The 18,623-nt window shown below is 41.8% G+C and overlaps 1 protein-coding gene across 1 annotated transcript in view; it reads right to left on the reverse strand.

Annotated features, from left to right (window-relative positions):
- Window positions 1–18,623, reverse strand: part of SEC13 (SEC13 homolog, nuclear pore and COPII coat complex component) — a 44,232-nt gene that overhangs the window by 4,937 nt on the left and 20,672 nt on the right. Inside the window, exons 6-8 of the mRNA XM_047780799.1 lie at window positions 7,301–7,434; window positions 6,735–6,858; window positions 5,650–5,796 (exon numbers count right to left, since the gene is read on the reverse strand). Of these exons, the coding sequence (XP_047636755.1) occupies window positions 5,650–5,796; window positions 6,735–6,858; window positions 7,301–7,434 (405 nt within the window). The remainder of the gene's footprint in view (window positions 1–5,649; window positions 5,797–6,734; window positions 6,859–7,300; window positions 7,435–18,623) is intronic.

Consider the following 18,623-nt stretch of genomic DNA (forward strand, 5'->3'; position numbering starts at 1 on the left):
TCAGTGGGTTAAAGGATCTAGCATTGCCACCGCAATGAACGTCACGCTGCCGTGTACATCACACGTCGCAAATGTGACTCTGGGATCTGGTGTGGCTGTGGCGTAGGCTGGTCGTCAGCTGCAGCTCTGATTTGACCCCTAGTCTAGGAACTTCCCTATGCTGCAGATACGGCCCTAAAAAGAAAAGAAAGAGCAAGCACAATAAAATACTGAGGAATAAACTTAATGAAGTGAAAGAGCTCCAGTCTAAAAAGACATTCCTGAAAGAAACTGAAGACAAATGGAAAGGTTTCCCATGATCATGAATCAGAAGAACATTGTTAAAGTGTCTGTACCATCAAAAGCTATCTAGAAATTCATCACAATCCCTACCAAGATTCCAATGGCATTTTTTAGAGTAGTAGAAAAATCAAACCTCACATGGGAGTCACAAAAGACCCTGAAAAGCCAGAGAAATCCTGGGAGAGAAAAAGTGGGAGGGGATTGTACTTCCCAATTTCAAGCCGCACTATAAAGCTATGGCAATCAAAACAGTCTGGCATTGGCATAAAAACAAATATATCAATAAGCCAGAATTGAAAGACCAGAAATAAACTAATGCACATATAAATCAACAAGTATTTGACAAGGGAGGCAAGAACATTCACTGGAGAAAAGTCAGTCTCTTCAATGTATGGTATAGGGAAAACTGGATTCTCACATGTAAAAGAATGAAACTGGACTCCTATATAATACCACTCACAAAAATTAACTAGAAATAAATGGGTTAAACATTTAAATCTAAGACCTTAGACCATAACAATACTAGAGGAAAACAGGAAAAAAGCCCCTTGACATGGGTCTTGGCAATATTTTGGATATGTCACCTAAGGTACAAGTAAGCAAAATTAAAAATTAAACAAATGGGACTGCATCAAGCTAAACTAAAATGTTTTTGCACAGTAAAAGAAACCACCAGCAAAGTGAAAAGACAACCTACAGAATCAGAAAAAGTCACAAATTATGTATCTGATAAGGGGTTAATATCCAAAACATATAAAGAAACTTACATACTTCAATAGCAAAAGAACCAAATAATCCAATTCAAAATGGGCAAAAGACCTTAGCAGACAATTCTCCAAAGAAGTTATATGAAAGGCCAACAGGTACATAAAAAGATGTTCAACATGATTAGTCATTAGGGAAACAAAAATCAAAACCAAACTATCACCTCATGCCTGTTAGAATGGCTATTATAGGAGTTCCTGTTGTGGCTCAGCGGGTTAAGAAGTAGTATCCATGAAGATGCAGGTTTGATCCCTGGCCTCACTCAGTGGGTTAAGGATCCAGTGTTGCCGCAAACTGCACTGTAGATAAAAAGATGTGGCTCAGATCTGGCATTGCTGTGGCTGTGGCACAGGCTGGCAGCTGCAGCTCTGATTCAACCCCTAGCCTGAGAACTTCCATATGCCACAGGTATGGCCCAAAGAAGAAAAAAGAAAACAACAACAACAACAACAACAAAACAGAATAGCTACTATAAAACAGACAGGCTATAACAAACGCTGTTGAGGATGTGGAGAAAAGAGAACCCTTGTGTGCTGTTGGTGGGACTATAAACTGATATAGTCACTATGGAAAAACATGGAAGATTAAAAATAGTCTACCATATGACCCAGCAATTCAAGTGCTCTAGTGGCACAATCAGTGTGTTACTTACACGATCCAGCAATTTCCACTTCTGGGTGTAAATCCAAAGAAAACAAAAACACTAACTTGATATCTGCACTCCTGGGTTCATAGCAGCATTATTTACAATAGCCAAGACATGGGAAAAAAACCTAAGTATCCGCCTAACGTATAACTGGATAGTGAAGTTGTGGTACATACACACAAACACAGCCTGGACTATTATTCAGCCATAAAAAAATAAGAAATCCTGCCATTTGCAATAATAGAGATTGACCTTGAGGGCATTATGCTAAGAGAAATAAGTCAGACAAATACTGCAATAGCTCACTTGTATATGCAATCTGAAAACAAAAAACCAAACTCATAGAAAAGGAATTAGATTTGTGGTTACCAGAGGCAGGGCATAGGGGAGGAGGAATAGGAGGAAGGTGGTGAAAACACACAAACTTCCAGTTGAATGATAAATAACTCACAGGGATGTAATGTACAGTATGAAGGCTACAGCTAACACTGCTGTATGATATATATGAAAACTGTTAAAGAGAGTGGACCCTAAGAGTTAACATTACAGGGAAAATAAGTTTTTCTTTTTTGCATTTTCTTGTTAATATGAGATGATGGATGCTAACTAAATTCATAGCAACGATCATTTCAAAATGATCATGCAATTACATGCAAGTCAAACCATTACGGTATACACTTAATATAGTGATGTATGTCAATTATACCTCAATAAAAATGGAGGAGTTCCTGTTGTGGCTCAGCACGTATCTGACTAGTAACCATGAGGATGCAGGTTCAATCCCTGGCCTCGCTCAGTAGGTTAGGGATCCGGTGTTGCTACGAGCTATGGTGTAGGTTGCAGATGTGGCTCAGCATTGCTGTGGCTGTAGTATAGGCTGGCAGCTGCAGCTCTGATATGACCCCTAGCCTGGGAACCTCCATATGCCACAAGTGTAGCCCTAAAAAGGGAAAGAAAGAAGGAAGGAAGGAAGGAAGGAAGGAAGGCAGGCAGGATGGAAAGAAAGAAAGAAAGAAAATAAAAACAAAAACAAAAACAAAAAAAAGGGGAGTTCCCGTCGTGGCGCAGTGGTTAACGAATCCGACTTGGCCATGAGGTTGTAGGTTCGGTCCCTGCCCTTGCTCAGTGGGTTAATGATCCGGCATTGCCGTGAGCTATGGTGTAGGTCGCAGAAGCGGCTCGGATCCCGCGTTGCTGTGGCTCTGCCGTAGGCCGGTGGCTACAGTTCTGATTCGACCCCTAGCCTGGGAACCTCCATATGAAATAGCAACAACAACAACAACAACAACAACAACAACAAAAAGACAAAAAAAAAAAAAACAAAAAAAGGGAAAAAAAAACCCAAAGCAAAGCCCCACACAAAAACCCCTAGGAATAAGAGGCAATGTTGTGAATAATGATGTAATACAAAGTAACAAAAATGTAAACTCTGGTGCTGTCTAACCAGTTTTTTTTTTTTAGTCTTTTGTCTTTTATTGTTGTTGTTGTTGTTGCTATTTCTTGGGCCGCTCCCGCGGCATATGGAGGTTCCCAGGCTAGATGTTGAATCAGAGCTGTAGCCGCGTCTGCAACCTACACCACAGCTCACGGCAACGCCGGATCGTTAACCCACTGAGCAAGGGCAGGGACCGAACCCGCAACCTCATGGTTCCTAGTTGAATTCGTTAACCACTGCGCCACGATGGGAACTCCTGTCTAACCAGTTTGACAGAGCTTGAGAGAGAGGATTTGGGGTGGTAAAGAGCAACTGCTCTCAAAAGTGACCAGAGTGAGTCTGCAGCATCTGGCGACTTGTGAAAAATGCAAACTGTTGTGTCCCAGCCCAGATCCACTGATTCAGGAGCTCTAGCGCTGGGGGGTGGGTAATCTGAACAAGTTTAACAATGCAAAAATGTGAGAACTGGGGTAGAGGAAGACAAAAAATCAGTGAGTATATTATTTCTACACTGAAATAAACAGCAGAAGAAACAGTTAAGAGTTGAAAAGGCTTGTCCATGGAGAGGGACAATTACACTGTAGTAAAAAAACAAAACCCAAAAAAACCCTATTTGATAAGAATGATTTTAAGAACTCAGGGACATTTTATTACAAACATGCAGTGTGCAGAATGCTCTGGAATGAAAACACACTAAGTCCTTCAGTGAAAGAATGCTATAGAGACAGCAAAAGAGCTAAACTCTTCATAGGAAACAGGCTTATAAAGAAGAGTAAGATGCATAAAAGCAGACCCCAAAACATGAAATGTACAACTATGCACTTGCTCATTATCTTGTAAATATTACCGAGGCCAGTCAGGGTACACTGTCCAAAGCTGGGCTCTAGCCCTGACGTTGGCACCCACTAGAAATAGCGTTGGATTAGTTGTTTTTTGAGGGTCATTCCAGCTCAAATGCTATGGCTCTCAGATAGGGCCTGATATATTCTCTGGGACCACTGAACACAAAAGGGACCCAAGGCGGGGAAAAAGCGGCCTGCAGAGGGTCCTGAAGTGGTATTACTTGTATACCCTGTGCACAGCAGCATTATTCACAACAGCCAAAAGGTGGAAAGCACCCCAGTGTCCATCAATGGAGAATGGAGAACAAAATGTGGCACAATGGAATATTATTCAGCCTTAAAAAGGAGGAAACGATGACACATGCTACAACATAATGAAGACAATATGCTAAGTGAAATAAGCCTGTCACAAAAAGACAAATCCTGTATAATTCTCCTTACATGAGGTCCCTAGTATAGTCCATTCATAGAAATAGAGACAGCAAAATGGGGGTTTCCGAGTGGCTGGCGGGGGGGTGTGTGTTTAATGCATACAGAATCTCAGAGTTTAGGATGAGGAAGAGTTCTGAACTGATGACAGCGATGACTGCACGACATGTGAATTAACACTACAGAAGTGCACAGGTAAAAATGGTTTAGGTGGTTAATTTTGTTGCATATATTTTACCAAAATTGAAAAAAAAAAAAAAAAGAAAGCCGACTGGAGAAGTGAAGTAATAAGCCATTGCCATCTGTTCAGCTGACTTTTCCTCTAAGGCAGAGGGTCCCTAACTGAATAAGGTAGGTTTCCAAGTAGTGGTCATGATGAATTTTCAAGTACATATGCTCTGTTGCTATCCTGCCCTGGGCTAGTCTTTATTTTGCCAAATTTTCCTATGGCTCCTTGGGCACCATGTCCCTTCCTTCATATGGCTCACACCACAACATGAAGAGGTACACTCTGGTGCCAAGAAAGTACTTATGAATTTTACTGATTTAATATGCTGGAAGTTCCCATTGTGGCTCAGTGGTAACGTGCCTGACTAGTATCCATGAGGATTCGGGTTTAATCCCTGGCCTCGCTCAGGGTTAAGGATCTGGCATTGCTGTGATACGTGGTGTAGGTCGTAGACACGGCTCAGATCCTGAGTTGCTGTGGCTGTGGTGTAGGTCAGCAGCTGTAGCTCTGATTCAACCCCTAGCCTTGGAACTTCCATATGCTGTAGGTGTGGCCCTAAAAAAAGCAAAAAGTAAAAGATACACTTTTTGGGTGTTTTGGATTGTCCTGCCCCATTTTTTCACTTTTGAGTTCTTTTTCTTAGCTGTTTGCTTTGGGGACAGAACTAACTAAATGTTACCATGGAGATGGAGTTGTCAAATGGTCATGGTGACAGACTGTGGCACTGGACTTACCTTGGGCCTGATCATTGGTTCTGCCAGCAAACAGCTTTGTGACCTCTATGCAAGTCAAATCACCTCTGTCAGCCTCTCTCTCATCTGTACTAGGGGACATGCCACCTCTCAGGGTTGGGGTGTATGTGTCGTAGGCATTAATGACGTAAAACAGCTCAAAACACAGCCTTCATTCAGGTTCCTCCCAAACCTGCCATTAGGCAGAAGACTCAACTGTGCCTCCCTAGCGGACAAAGTAAAGACAAATAGACCTCTTAGTCCAGGTCACAGATACAGGGTGTATGTACCTTATTGTCTCCACCTGAGACGGCCAGGATGTTGGCTGTAATGGACCAGCTCACATGCCATACAACATCATTGAACTTGTGCAGCAGCTTCGGGGACCATGTATTGCCTGAGGCATCGTCACAGGTCCAAATAAACACTCGACCATCCTGGCAAAAAAACAGACTAGTCAGGAGCCAAAGGCCGACAACCCTGCACTGGTGATATCTTCCCAGTCTGGAGCCATGTCGAGCCTCTGCATGAAGAGGGTGGGGGTTCACGGCCAAGCACAGCCAAGGACCTCCTGAGTATCCACAGCTTTCATAGCTAGCTTCCACCCAAAACCCTTGCTTTAATTCCTCTATCCTGGAAACACACTTCATATTGGTCAGTAGTCTTCTAGGTTCCTTTCCTCATATAGGTTACAGGAATGGATTTTGCATCACCAATTCTCAAATTTTCTCTGGGTTTTCCTCATATCTGCCAAGTCACTTCCCTCTTTTGACTCTCTCTGGGTCTGTACTTTCTCAGCTGGATGGATATAACTGTCTAAAAAAAACAAAACAAAACAAAAAACCTCTAAGCCCTGAGAATGAAAAGGGGACCCTCCACAAAAAAATCCCTTAAATTTAGGACAAGTGGAACAGATTCAAGTGATGTAAAAGGCCTGGCTCAATTCTCTCCTAGGGTGATTGCAGCATATAATTACAGGCTTGTCCTTGGTCTTAATTCTGTTATCTGTTTGGGAAAAGTAGGCAGGTGAGCTCAGGGTCTTAGAATTCCCCATTGCTCCCGGTCCTTAATTAGGAACACTCTCAGAATGACAGCTAGGCACCTCCACTTCCTACCCACAAAAGGGTCAGGAGGGGAGACTTGTCCTGAATTTGGCTCCACTCTTGGCCTACTGGAAGACAGCCACTGTGGCTTCTGACCAAGGCTTCACCACATGATGACTACAGGTGCTTCCTTATTTGCACTGGTCTAAAAGTGCGTCTCCTGTCCTTCCAAGGGCTTCCCATAGCGCGTTAGTCACCTACGGGGACTTCAAGGGCTGATGAGACTTCCTGCCATTAAATAACACGAGATGCTTGCATGGATGTGAGCTGACCTGGGAACAGCTGGCAATGGTGCTGGTGGGCAGACCGATGGACGGGGCCCAGGCCACATCTCGAACCCAGTCACTGTGTGCTTCCAACTTCTGCTCTTCCTTCCACTGGCCGTCCTCTTCCTCCCTAACAGCGGAGACAGGTGGGAGAACCCAGCAGGCAGCAGCCCAGGAGCCATCCCCATACCTCCATTCCTCCCCCATCCTGTGGGCTCCACAGGGGCTGAGAAGCTATTCCATCTTTGTGATTCCACTTGTTAAACATACAGAACTGTATTCAGCTCACCAGCTATAAAGGAGGAAATGCGCTTTCTCCGCAGCCAACAAGTCGGCTCCAACAGCTGGCACTTAGGCAGAGTAAAAGTGCCTGAGCAAAGGGCAAGCTTTTTTTTTTAAGTTATATTTTTTATTTTTATTTTTTAAAGGATGTGCTCTGACAGATTGAAGATAGTTTCTATGGGCAGAAAGGAAAAAGTCAGGTGATCTTGTTACTGGTGAATGGAGGCTGAATCATGGTAAGAAAAGTGGAAGGTGAGAAGTGCCCTCTTGAGATCACCAACCCCACTTACTTCCACAGTTTGATGAGGTTGTCACAGCCGCCTGATGCAAACTTCTTGATGTAGTTGGGCTTCTGCCCAGATGGCTGGTCTATGAGGCTTCCGGGTACAACAGCAGGGGCCCAGCTGACGGCATTGCAGCCAATCTGAAAGGAGGGGGACTTGTGGTGACTCCGTCCCTTGGCCTGGCAATAGGACACTGCTTCCGCAGACCCGAGGCTGCTGTTCCTCTCCAATTCTCAGGACTGGATTATGCAGGATAGCTGTTTTGATGAACTAAGGATTAAGCCAACCATACTCTCCTGCAAAGATTCCTAACAGTGCATGTTATTTTTTAGCAATGTGCACTTAAAGCAGGAATTAGGCATCCTCGGGAATTTAAGAAACAGAACATTTTGCAAATATATGAAGGGAAGGCACAGACTCAGAAAACCACAAAGTAAATATAAGGCTTTACAAATTACTCTAAAGCACTGCTGTAATCACTACCAGTCAAGAAATAAAACTACCACTTACCCAAGAAGCCATGTCATTTATGTCCTACCTGAATCACAGCCCTTCTCTTCTCCTGTTAAGTAACCATTATTCTGACTTCTAATCTCTTTTTTTAGCTTTGTCACCCAAATGTACATTCCTAGGCAGTACAGTTTGGTCTTGCCATTTAAACATTTTAAAAAAATTTGTGATAGTCTTTTTATTGAACTATAATTTACAATATTGTGTTATTTTCAAGTATAGAGCAAAGTGATTCAGTTACATCTTTTTTCACGTTCTTTTCCATTATAGGTTATTACATGATATTGAATATAGTTCCCTGTGCTATACATTAGGTTCTTGTTGTTGATTTTATTTTATTTTTTGTCTTTTTGCCATTTCTTGGGCCGCTCCTGTGGCATATGGAAGTTCCCAGGCTAGGGGTCTAATCGGAGCTGAAGCCGCTGGCCTACACCAGGGCCACAACAACGCGGGATCCGAGCCGCGTCTGCAACCTACACCACAGCTCACGGCAACGCCGGATGGTTAACCCACTGAGGAAGGGCAGGGATCGAACCCGCAACCTCATGGTTCCTAGTCGGATTTGTTAACCACTGTGCCACGACAGGAACTCCTGCTGTTGATTTTATATATAGTAGTGTGTACCTGTTAATCCCATACTCAATATTTATCCCCCCCCTCCATTTCCCCTTTGGTAACCATAAGTTTATTCTTCATGCCTGTATGTTTGTGTTTTGTATATAGATTTCTATTATTTGTTTAGATCCCACAAATAAATATCATATAACATCTGTCTGACTTACTCCATTTAGTATGATAATCTCTACGTCCACCCGTGTTGCCCTAAATGCCATTATTTCATTCTTTTTTTATTGTTTAGTAGTATTCCATTGTGTATATGTACTGTATCTTCTTTATCCATTCATTGGTCTATAGACACTTAGGTTGGTTTCACATCTTGGCTGTAAACAGAGTTGCTATTAACACACTGGGGTGCGTGTATCTTTTCAAATTCGAGTTTTTGTTCTTTCCAGATATATGCCCAGGAGTGGGACTGCTCATATGGTAGCTCTATTTTTAGTTTTTTAAGGAAACTACTTACTTTTTTCCATAGTGGCTGCTCCAATTTACATTCCCACCAACCCTGTGGTTCCCTTTTCTCTACACCCTCTCCAGCATTTGCTATTTGTAGACTTTTTGATGATGGCTATTCTGACTGGTGTAACATTTTTTTGGATGTTTTTTCCATCTCCTAGCTTATAGATCCCTCCTCTGATCTTTTTAATTTCCTTGTAATTTTCCTGTTGAAGAAAAGGTCATCTGACCTATAGTCTCTCAGGCTGGCTTTTGCTGTTGCATATTCAGTTCAGCGTGTTCCTCTAAATTCCTGAAAACTGTCATTTGGGTGCAAGACTGGATCAGACTCAGGTTTGTTCGCTTTGCCAAGGGTAGTTGTGTATTCCTTCATCAGGAGGCACGTGATGTCATACTGTCTTTTAATATTTTAGCACCTGTCAATAATTTATACCTCTCAATTCATTACGAAATGGTGATACTGTCATTCTCATTCATTTCTTTGTCATTTATTACATGAAATACTCTAGATAGGGTCAATTCCACTCCTTAATATGTGGATTCCCAGGGGTACAGATCAGATAGGAGAGGCAAGATATATGCTTGATTCTTTTCAACTAGTTCTGTATCATTCTCCACAGATGACTGATTCTCTTTTAAATATCAAGATGGACTCATGGATTTAAACATATTTGACAGGTTTTAGTTCAATGCGATTACTCTAAATTTTTACATTCAAACTGCCTATCTTTGTTAGTGTGAGCCTGTTCAAGTTGCTCCTTTAACATAACTCTAGTATGTCACTGATCCTTTCTTTTCTATCTGGTGTGGCAAGATGTTCCAGGCTCCTCTTGTACATTTCCTGCCTCAGACCTGGGGTTAGCCATTTCCTCAAGAGCTCTGGTTTCTTTTATGACAAACTGTATTTCAAGTGTGTTTATTTTTATTTTATTTTTTTGTCTTTTTGCCTTTTCTTGAGCTGCTTCCATGGCATATGGAGGTTCCCAGGCTAGGGAACTGGAGCTGTAGCCACCAGCCTACACCAGAGCCATAGCAACGCGGGATCTGAGCCATATCTGTAACCTACACCACAGCTCACGGCAACGCAGGATCCTTAACCCACTGAGCAAGGCCAGGGATCGAACCCACAACCTCGTGGTTCCTGGTCAGATTTGTTTCCGCTGCACCATGATGGGAACTCCTCAAGTGTGTTTCTGATACTAGGGATGCTCAGCACTACATAACTATTTATTTTATCTCATGTCACACATAGCAGAATAGTCTCATAATAATAATATTGTGAACATAATTACTAAAAACATTTAGAAAAATGTTTGCAATGCCCTCCCCATTCAATCCCAGTTTCTTTTTTTGGGGGGGGGGGGCATTTTTGTGTAAATGTACCTACATTACAAAGTCTAGATCTCCAGCTGCTTGTGTTGCACACTTTAAAACAATTTTTTTTTTTTGTTTTAGGGCTGCACTCATAGCATATGGAGGTTCCCAGGCTAGGAGTCAAATTGGAGCTACAGCAGTTGGCCTACACCACAGCCACAGAAACACAGGATCCTAGCCATATCTGCAACCTACTCCATAGCATATGGCAATTCCAGATCCTTAACCCACTGAATGAGGCCAGGGACTGAATCCGCATCCTCACGGATTTCAATTTGTTTGTTTCTGCTTCGCCACAGCGGGAACTCCTGCACACTGTTTTTTAACAGCTGTACTCCATTTTAGCTGGGCACATGAACAGGACCTGAAGTTCTTTATAATTAACTATATATTTATACGGATGTCTCTCTAGTGACTTTGGCTGTCTACAACTTATTCTCTAGTAGATCTTTCAGGAAGGGCTCATGGAAACAATAGTCCTTGAGTTCTTGCATACCAGAAACAGCTTGCACTCTTTATATTCCCAATTTTAAATCAAGTTTTGAGATCTAATCGACTTTAACAGCACATAAAGTGCCCTGTAGGAGTTCCCGTCGTGGCGCAGTGGTTAACGAATCCGACTAGGAACCATGAGGTTGCAGGTTCGGTCCCTGCCCTTGCTCAGTGGGTTAAGGATCCGGCGTTGCCGTGAGCGGCCCAAGAAATAGCAACAACAACAACAACAACAGACAAAAGACAAAAAGACAAAAAAAAAAAAAGTGCCCTGTAAAACCATCCTTAAATCAAGATAACAAATGTATCTCTAAGTGATGAAAAAAAAAAAAAAACCTCCAACCAAGAATACTCTTACCTGGCAAAGTTATCAATCAGAATTAAAGGAAGACAGCATTTTCCAGACACATCAAAGCCTAAGGAATTCATCACCACTAAACCAGTCTTACAAGAAATTTTAAAGGGATTTCTTTAAGCTGAGAAGGGTGAAATTAGTAACAAGAAAACATATGAAAGTATTTATCTTCCTTATGCTTATAAGGTAAATGTATATTAAAGGCAGTAGATTAATTGCTTATGAAGCTATTAGGAAGGTTAAAAAAGTAATAAAAACTACAACTCAAAAACTAAAAGATATACAAGATAAAAAGACATAAAATGTAACATCAAAACATAAAATGTGGGTGGGAGAGGGTAAAAATGTAGAGTTTTAGAAATGGGTTCAAACTTAAATTGTTATCAAACTGTTATATATATGGGCTGTGACATGTAAATCTCATGGTAACCATAGAGCAAAAACCTATAGTAGATACACAAAAGAAAGGAATCTAAGCCTAACATCAAAGGCCATCAAATCACAAAGGAGAGCAAAACACAAAGAAACAAGAACTATAAAAAGCCAGAAAACAACAAAATTGCAATAAGTAACTACTTATCAATATTTACTTTAAATGTAGAGGGACTAAATTCTCCAATCAAAAGACAGAGTGGCTGACTGGATTTAAAAAAAAAAAATTCAGAAGATGTGGTATATATACACAATGGAATACTACTCAGCCATAAAAAAGAATGATATAACGCCATTTGCAGCAACATGGATGAAACTAGAGAATCTCATACTGAGTGAAATGAGCCAGAAAGACAAAGACAAGTACCATGTGATATCACTTATAACTGGAATCTAATATCCAGCACAAATGAACATCTCCTCAGAAAAGAAAATCATGGACTTGGAAAACAGACTTGTGGCTGCCTGATGGGAGAGGGAGGGAGTGGGAGGGATCGGGAGCTTGGGGTTATCAGACACAACTTAGAATAGATTTACAAGGAGATCCTACTGAGTAGCATTGAGAACTATGTCAAGATACTCATGTTGCAACAGAACAAAGGGTGGGGAAAAAAATGTATACATGTAAGAATAACTTGATCCCCTTGCTGTACGGTGGGAAAAAAAAAATTAAAAACAAAAAAACAGGAGTTCCCGTCGTGGCACAGTGGTTAGCAAATCCGACTAGGAACCATGAGGTTGCGGGTTCGGTCCCTGCCCTTGCTCAGTGGGTTAACGATCTGGCGTTGCCGTGAGCTGTGGTGTAGGTTGCAGACGCGGCTCGGATCCCGTGTTGCTGTGGCTCTGGCGTAGGCCGGTGGCTACAGCTCCAATTCAACCCCTAGCCTGGGAACCTCCATATCCCGCGGGAGCGGCCCAAGAAATAGCAACAACAACAACAACAACAAAAGACAAAACAAACAAACAAAAAAAAACAAGGCCTATCTATATGCTACCTACAAGAGACTCACTTTGGATTTAAGGGTACACACAGAGAAAGAAAGGATGGAAAAAGATGTTCCATGCAAATGAAAACCAAAAAAAGCTGAGATAACTCTACTTATATCAATATCAGACAAAACAATCTTTACTATAGAGACTGTAGTAAGAGACAAAGAAGGGCATTAGATAATGATAAAGGAGTCAATCCAACAAGAGGACACAACATTGGTAAATATATACACTCAATACAGGAGCACCAAGATATATAAAGCAAGTATTAGGAGACCTAAAGGGAGATACAGACAGCAATATTTTTTTTTTGTTGTTGTTGTCTTTTTAGGGTCACACCTGCAGCATATGGAGGTTCTTAGGCTAGGGGTCGAACCAGAGCTGCAGCTGCTGGCCTATACCACAGCCACAGCAATGTGGGATTCGAGCCATGTCTGTGATCTACACTACAGCTCACAACAATGCTGGATCCTTAACCCACTGAGCAAGGCCAGGGATTGAACCCATATCCTCATGGATACCAGTCAGGTTCGTTAACCCACCAAGCCACGGTGAGAACTCCCAGACAGCAATACTATTAATAACAGTAGGGTTTTTTTTTTTTTTATAAATTTTTTTTAATTTTCCCACTGTACAGCAAGGGGGTCAGGTTATCCTTACATGTATACATTACAATTACATTTTCCCCCCACCCTTTCTTCTGTTGCAACATGAGTATCTAGACAAAGTTCTCAATGCTATTCAGCAGGATCTCCTTGTAAATCTATTCTAAGTTGTGTCTGATAAGCCCAAGCTCCTGATCCCTCCCACTCCCTCCCCCTCCCCCTCCCATCCATCAGGCAGCCACAAGTCTCTTCTTCAAGTCCATGATTTTCTTTTCTGAGGAGATGTTCATTTGTGCTGGATATTAGATTCCAGTTATAAGTGATATCACATGGTACTTGTCTTTGTCTTTCTGGCTCATTTCACTCAGTATGAGATTCTCTAGCTCCATCCATGTTGCTGCAAATGGCATTATGTCATTCTTTTTTATGGCTGAGTAGTATTCCATTGTGTATATATACCACCTCTTCCAAATCCAATCATCTGTCGATGGACATTTGGGTTGTTTCCATGTCTTGGCTATTGTGAATAGTGCTGCAATGAACATACGGGTGCACGTGTCTCTTTTAAGTAGAGTTTTGTCCGGATAGATGCCCAAGAGTGGGATTGTGGGGTCATATGGAAGTTCTATGTATAGATTTCTAAGGTATCTCCAAACTGTTCTCCATAGTGGCTGTACCAGTTTACATTCCCACCAACAGTGTAGGAGGGTTCCCTTTTCTCCACAGCCCCTCCAGCACTTGTTATTTGTGGATTTATTAATGATGGCCATTCTGACTGGTGTGAGGTGATGTCTCATGGTAGTTTTGATTTGCATTTCTCTCATAATCAGCGATGTTGAGCATTTTTTCATGTGTTTGTTGGCCATCTGTTTATCTTCTTTGGAGAAATGTCTATTCAGGTCTTTTGCCCATTTTTCCATCGATTGATTGGCTTTTTTGCTGTTGGGTTGTATAAGTTGTTTGTATATTCTAGAGATTAAGCCCTTGTCGGTTGCATCATTTGAAACTATTTTCTCCCATTCTGAAAGTTGTCTTTTTGTTTTCTTTTTGGTTTCCTTTGCTGTGCAAAAGCTCTTCAGTTTGATGAGGTCCCATGGGTTTATTTTTGCTCTAATTTCTATTGCTTTGGGGGACTGACCTGAGAAAATATTCCTGAGGTTGATGTCAGAGAGTGTTTTGCCTATGTTTTCTTCTAGGAGTTTGATGGTGTCCTGTCGTATATTTAAGTCTTTCAGCCATTTTGAGTTTATTTTTGTGCATGGTGTGATGGTGTGTTCTAGTTTCATTGCTTTGCATGCAGCTGTCCAGGTTTCCCAGCAATGCTTGCTGAATAGACTTTCTTTTTCCCATTTGATGTTCTTGCCTCCCTTGTCAAAGATTAATTGACCATAGGTGTCAGGGTGTATTTCCGGATTCTCTATTCTGTTCCATTGGTCTGTCTGTCTGTTTTGATACCAGTACCACACTGTTTTGATGACTGTGGCTTTGTAGAATTTCTTGAAGTCTGGGAGAGTTATGCCTCCTGCTTGGTTTTTGTTTCTCAGGATTGCTTTGGTGATTCTGGGTCTTTTGTTGTTCCATATAAATGTTTGGATTGTTTGTTCTAGTTCTGTGAAAACTGTCATGGGTAATTTGATAGGGATTGCATTGAATCTGTAGATTGCTTTGGGTAGTATGGCTATTTTTACAATATTGATTTTCCCAATCCAGGAACATGGAATATCTTTCCATTTCTTTACATCTTCTTTGATTTCTTTGATTAAAGTTTTATAGTTCTCGGCATATAGGTCCTTTACCTCCTTGGTCAGGTGTATTCCGAGGTATTTGATTTTGTGAGGTGCAATTTTAAAAGGTATCGTGTTTTTGTATTCCTTTTCTAATATTTCATTGCTGGTATACAGAAATGCCACTGACTTCTGAATGTTAATCTTACATCCTGCTACTTTGCTGAATTTATGAATCAGTTCAAGGAGTTTTGGGGTTGAGTCCTTCGGGTTTTCTATGTATAGTATCATGTCATCTGCATACAGTGACAGTTTGATCTCTTCTCTTCCTATATGGATGCCTTTGATTTCTTTTGTTTGTCTAATTGCTGTGGCTAGGACTTCCAAAACTCTGTTGAAGAGCAGTGGTGAGAGTGGGCATCCCTGTCTTGTTCCAGATTTGAGTGAGAAGGCTTTCAGTTTTTCCCCATTGAGGATTATATTTGCTGTGGGTTTATCATAGATGGCTTTGATTATATTCAGGAATGTTCCCTCTATACCCACTTTGGAGAGGGTCTTGATCATGAATGGATGTTGGACTTTGTCAAATGCTTTTTCTGCGTCTCTTGAGATGATCATATGATTTTTGACTTTTTTTTTGTTAATGTGGTGTATGATGCTGATTGATTTGCATATGTTGAACCATCCTTGTGAACCTGGGATGAACCCTACCTGGTCATGGTGTATAATTTTTTTGGTATGTTGTTGGATTCGGTTGGCTAAGATTTTGTTGAGACTTTTTGCATCTATATTCATCAATGATATTGGGCGATAGTTTTCTTTTTTGGTGGTATCTCTGTCTGGTTTTGGAATGAGGGTGATGGTGGCATCATAGAATGTCTTTGGGAGTATTCCTTCTTCTTCAACCTTTTGAAAGAGTTTAAGGAGGATGGGCACCAATTCCTCTTTATATGTTTGATAGAATTCACCTGTGAAGCCATCTGGTCCTGGACTTTTATTTGTAGGGAGTGATTTTATGACCTCTTCAATTTCATTTCTAGTGATCGGTCTGTTCAGTTGGTCTGTTTCTACTTGATTCAGTTTTGGCAGGCTGTAAGATGCTAGAAAATTGTCCATTTCTTCCAGATTGTCAAACTTGTTGCCGTATAGTTGTTCATAGTATTCTCTTATGGTTTTTTGTATTTCTGCTGTATCTGTTGTGATTTCTCCTTTTTCATTTATAATTTTGGTTATTTGGGTTCTTAGTAGGGGGTTTTAACACCTATGTCACTGGATAGATCGTCCAAAAAGAAAATCAATAAAAAAACAATGGCCTTAAAGGACCCATTAGACCAGATGGACTTTAAAGATATATACAGAATATCTTATCTAAAAGCAGCAGAATACAGGCACACTTCACTTGTGTGTGTCTTGCTTCACTGTGCTTGATAGATAACCGAGCTTTTAACAAATTGAAGGTTTGTGGCAACTCTGCATTAAGCTAGTCAGTTGGCACCATTTTTCCAACAACATTTTTGATCATTCCTGAAGTATTTCAAACTTTTTCATTATTATACTTATTCTGATGATTTGCGATGAGTGATCTTTGACGTTACCAATGCAAAAAGATGATGACTTGCTGAAGGCTCAGATGATAGTTAGCTCTTTTAACAATAAAGTAGTTTGAAAATAAAGCATGTACACTGTGTGTGGGGGGGATCAAGATGGTGGAGGAGGAGGACATGGAACTTGCCTCTTCCCAAGAATACATCAAGAATACATCTACAAATGGAGCAGTTGTCACAGAACACCTACTGAACACTAGGAGAAAACCTCAAACACCTGAAAGGGTAAGAAAGGTCTCCATGTAACAGGGTAGGACAAAAGAAAAAAAGAGGAAGCAGGATGGGACTTTTCCCTGGAGAGGGAGTTGACAGAGAGGAGAGGTTTCCACCACCCTGGAAGTACCCTCGCCAGTGGCTCTATCAGATGGGACAGAAGAGGAACTTTGGAGGCTTAGAGAAGAATGCAACAAGCAGTTTATGACAGGCAGGACAGAGTGTCTGTGCCACAGCCCTGCATGTCCCAACCTGAGATGTGTGTCTGCTGATAAGGGCAGGGACTGGGTCCTGGGATGTGGAGTTTAGAGAACAGTACTGGGGAAAGGACTGCTGTAGGCTACGTGGAGATGGCCTGAGGGGTGGGAGTACAGAGTACCACAACTGGGAGTGTTCATGGAAGAAGCCTGGGTTGCCACTGCAGCCTCTTTCCCCACGCACTGGTCCCTGCTCCCACAGGCTCTGGGGGAGGCTCCTGCCTGGGTTGGCCTGCATGCCCCAATTGCTGCCCCGGCTCCCTCCTGTCTGGGTAGGCTTGTGTAGGCTACAGGAGGTGGGGCGCCTCTTGCACGGGGTAGAGGTGGTGAGGGCAAACTGCCACAGCTATCTGACTCCAGACATGGATGTGGCCTCCCATCACTAGAGGTCCATGAAGAGGCACTACCTGTGGCCCCAGTCATCTCAGGGGTCAGCACAGAAAAGGGCACTACCACAGAGCGCCACCTGTATTGCTCTCACTCCCCTGGGAATGCATATGTCCTGCCGTTGCCAATGCCAAACATTCTGGGTACCATTTATACCTGCCTAAGGGTCACTGCCTCTTCCCAGGGACCTGCAACCAGGAGCAGCCTGCACCACCTCCAGTAAGTCCTTACTACTGTCAAAGGCCCAGCGACTAGGCACTGGCTACAAGCCCTGCCCACTGCCTCCATCTCCCTGGCAGCACAGAGAGGCCACACACCAGCACACCCCCTATAAGGGGATAACAGCCTGCACACACTGAGGAAAGAGATATTAAGCATCCAAATCAAAAGCAGACTGCCCCCCACCCCCAACACACAAACACAAAGTAAGCCCTTACAAACTACCCAGGGGTGCTCTTGCATGTAAACAGCCCTCCAAGATTACAGTAGTGGTTTTCCCTAAACTCAAAAGAATAATAAAAATATAAGCAAAATGAAGAAACTCAGGAACCATTCCCAGTTAAAAGAACAGGTGAATTCCCCTGAAGGAGCAAACAATGAAAAAGACCTCTATAGTGTAACAGACATAGAGTTCAAAAAGGAGATGGTGAAAAGATTGAAGGAATTAAGAGTGGATATGAAGGAAAGAAGAGCAGATATGAACAGTAATGCAGGCTACTTTAGAAAGGAACTAGAAAATATGAGGAGCCATGAGAAATTAGAAAATTCATTTGCAGTGTCACAAGCTGAGTTAAAGGCACTGAAGGGCAGAATGAATATTGCAGAGGAACGAATAAGTGACTTGGAAGACAGAATAATAGAATCACCCAGTCAGGACAGCAGACAGAAAACCAAATGAAAAATGTGAAAGCAATATAAGAGATCTATGGGCTAATATGAAGCAGGCCAGTTTATGCATAATAGAGATTCTAGAAGGAAAAGAAAAAGGGGAATTAAAAATATATTTGAAGAAGTTATGGATGAACACCTTCAACTCTAAAGGAAACAGACATCAAGACACAGGAAGCACAGAGGGCCCTAAACAAGTTGAAACCAAACAGACCCACAACAAGACATATTATAATAAAAATGGCAAATCTTAAAGAGATGATTCTAAAGGCAGCAAGAGAAAAACAAAGAGTTAATTACAAGGGAACCCCCATAAGGCTATCAGCTGATTTCTCTCCAGAAACACTACAGGCCAGAAGAGAGTGGCAAGATACATTCAAATTTCTAAAAGAGAAAAATCTGCAGCCTAGAACACTCTACCCAG

Source organism: Phacochoerus africanus, chromosome 1, assembly GCF_016906955.1.
Source record: "Phacochoerus africanus isolate WHEZ1 chromosome 1, ROS_Pafr_v1, whole genome shotgun sequence".
In the NCBI taxonomy this organism is placed as follows: Eukaryota; Metazoa; Chordata; class Mammalia; order Artiodactyla; family Suidae; genus Phacochoerus; species Phacochoerus africanus.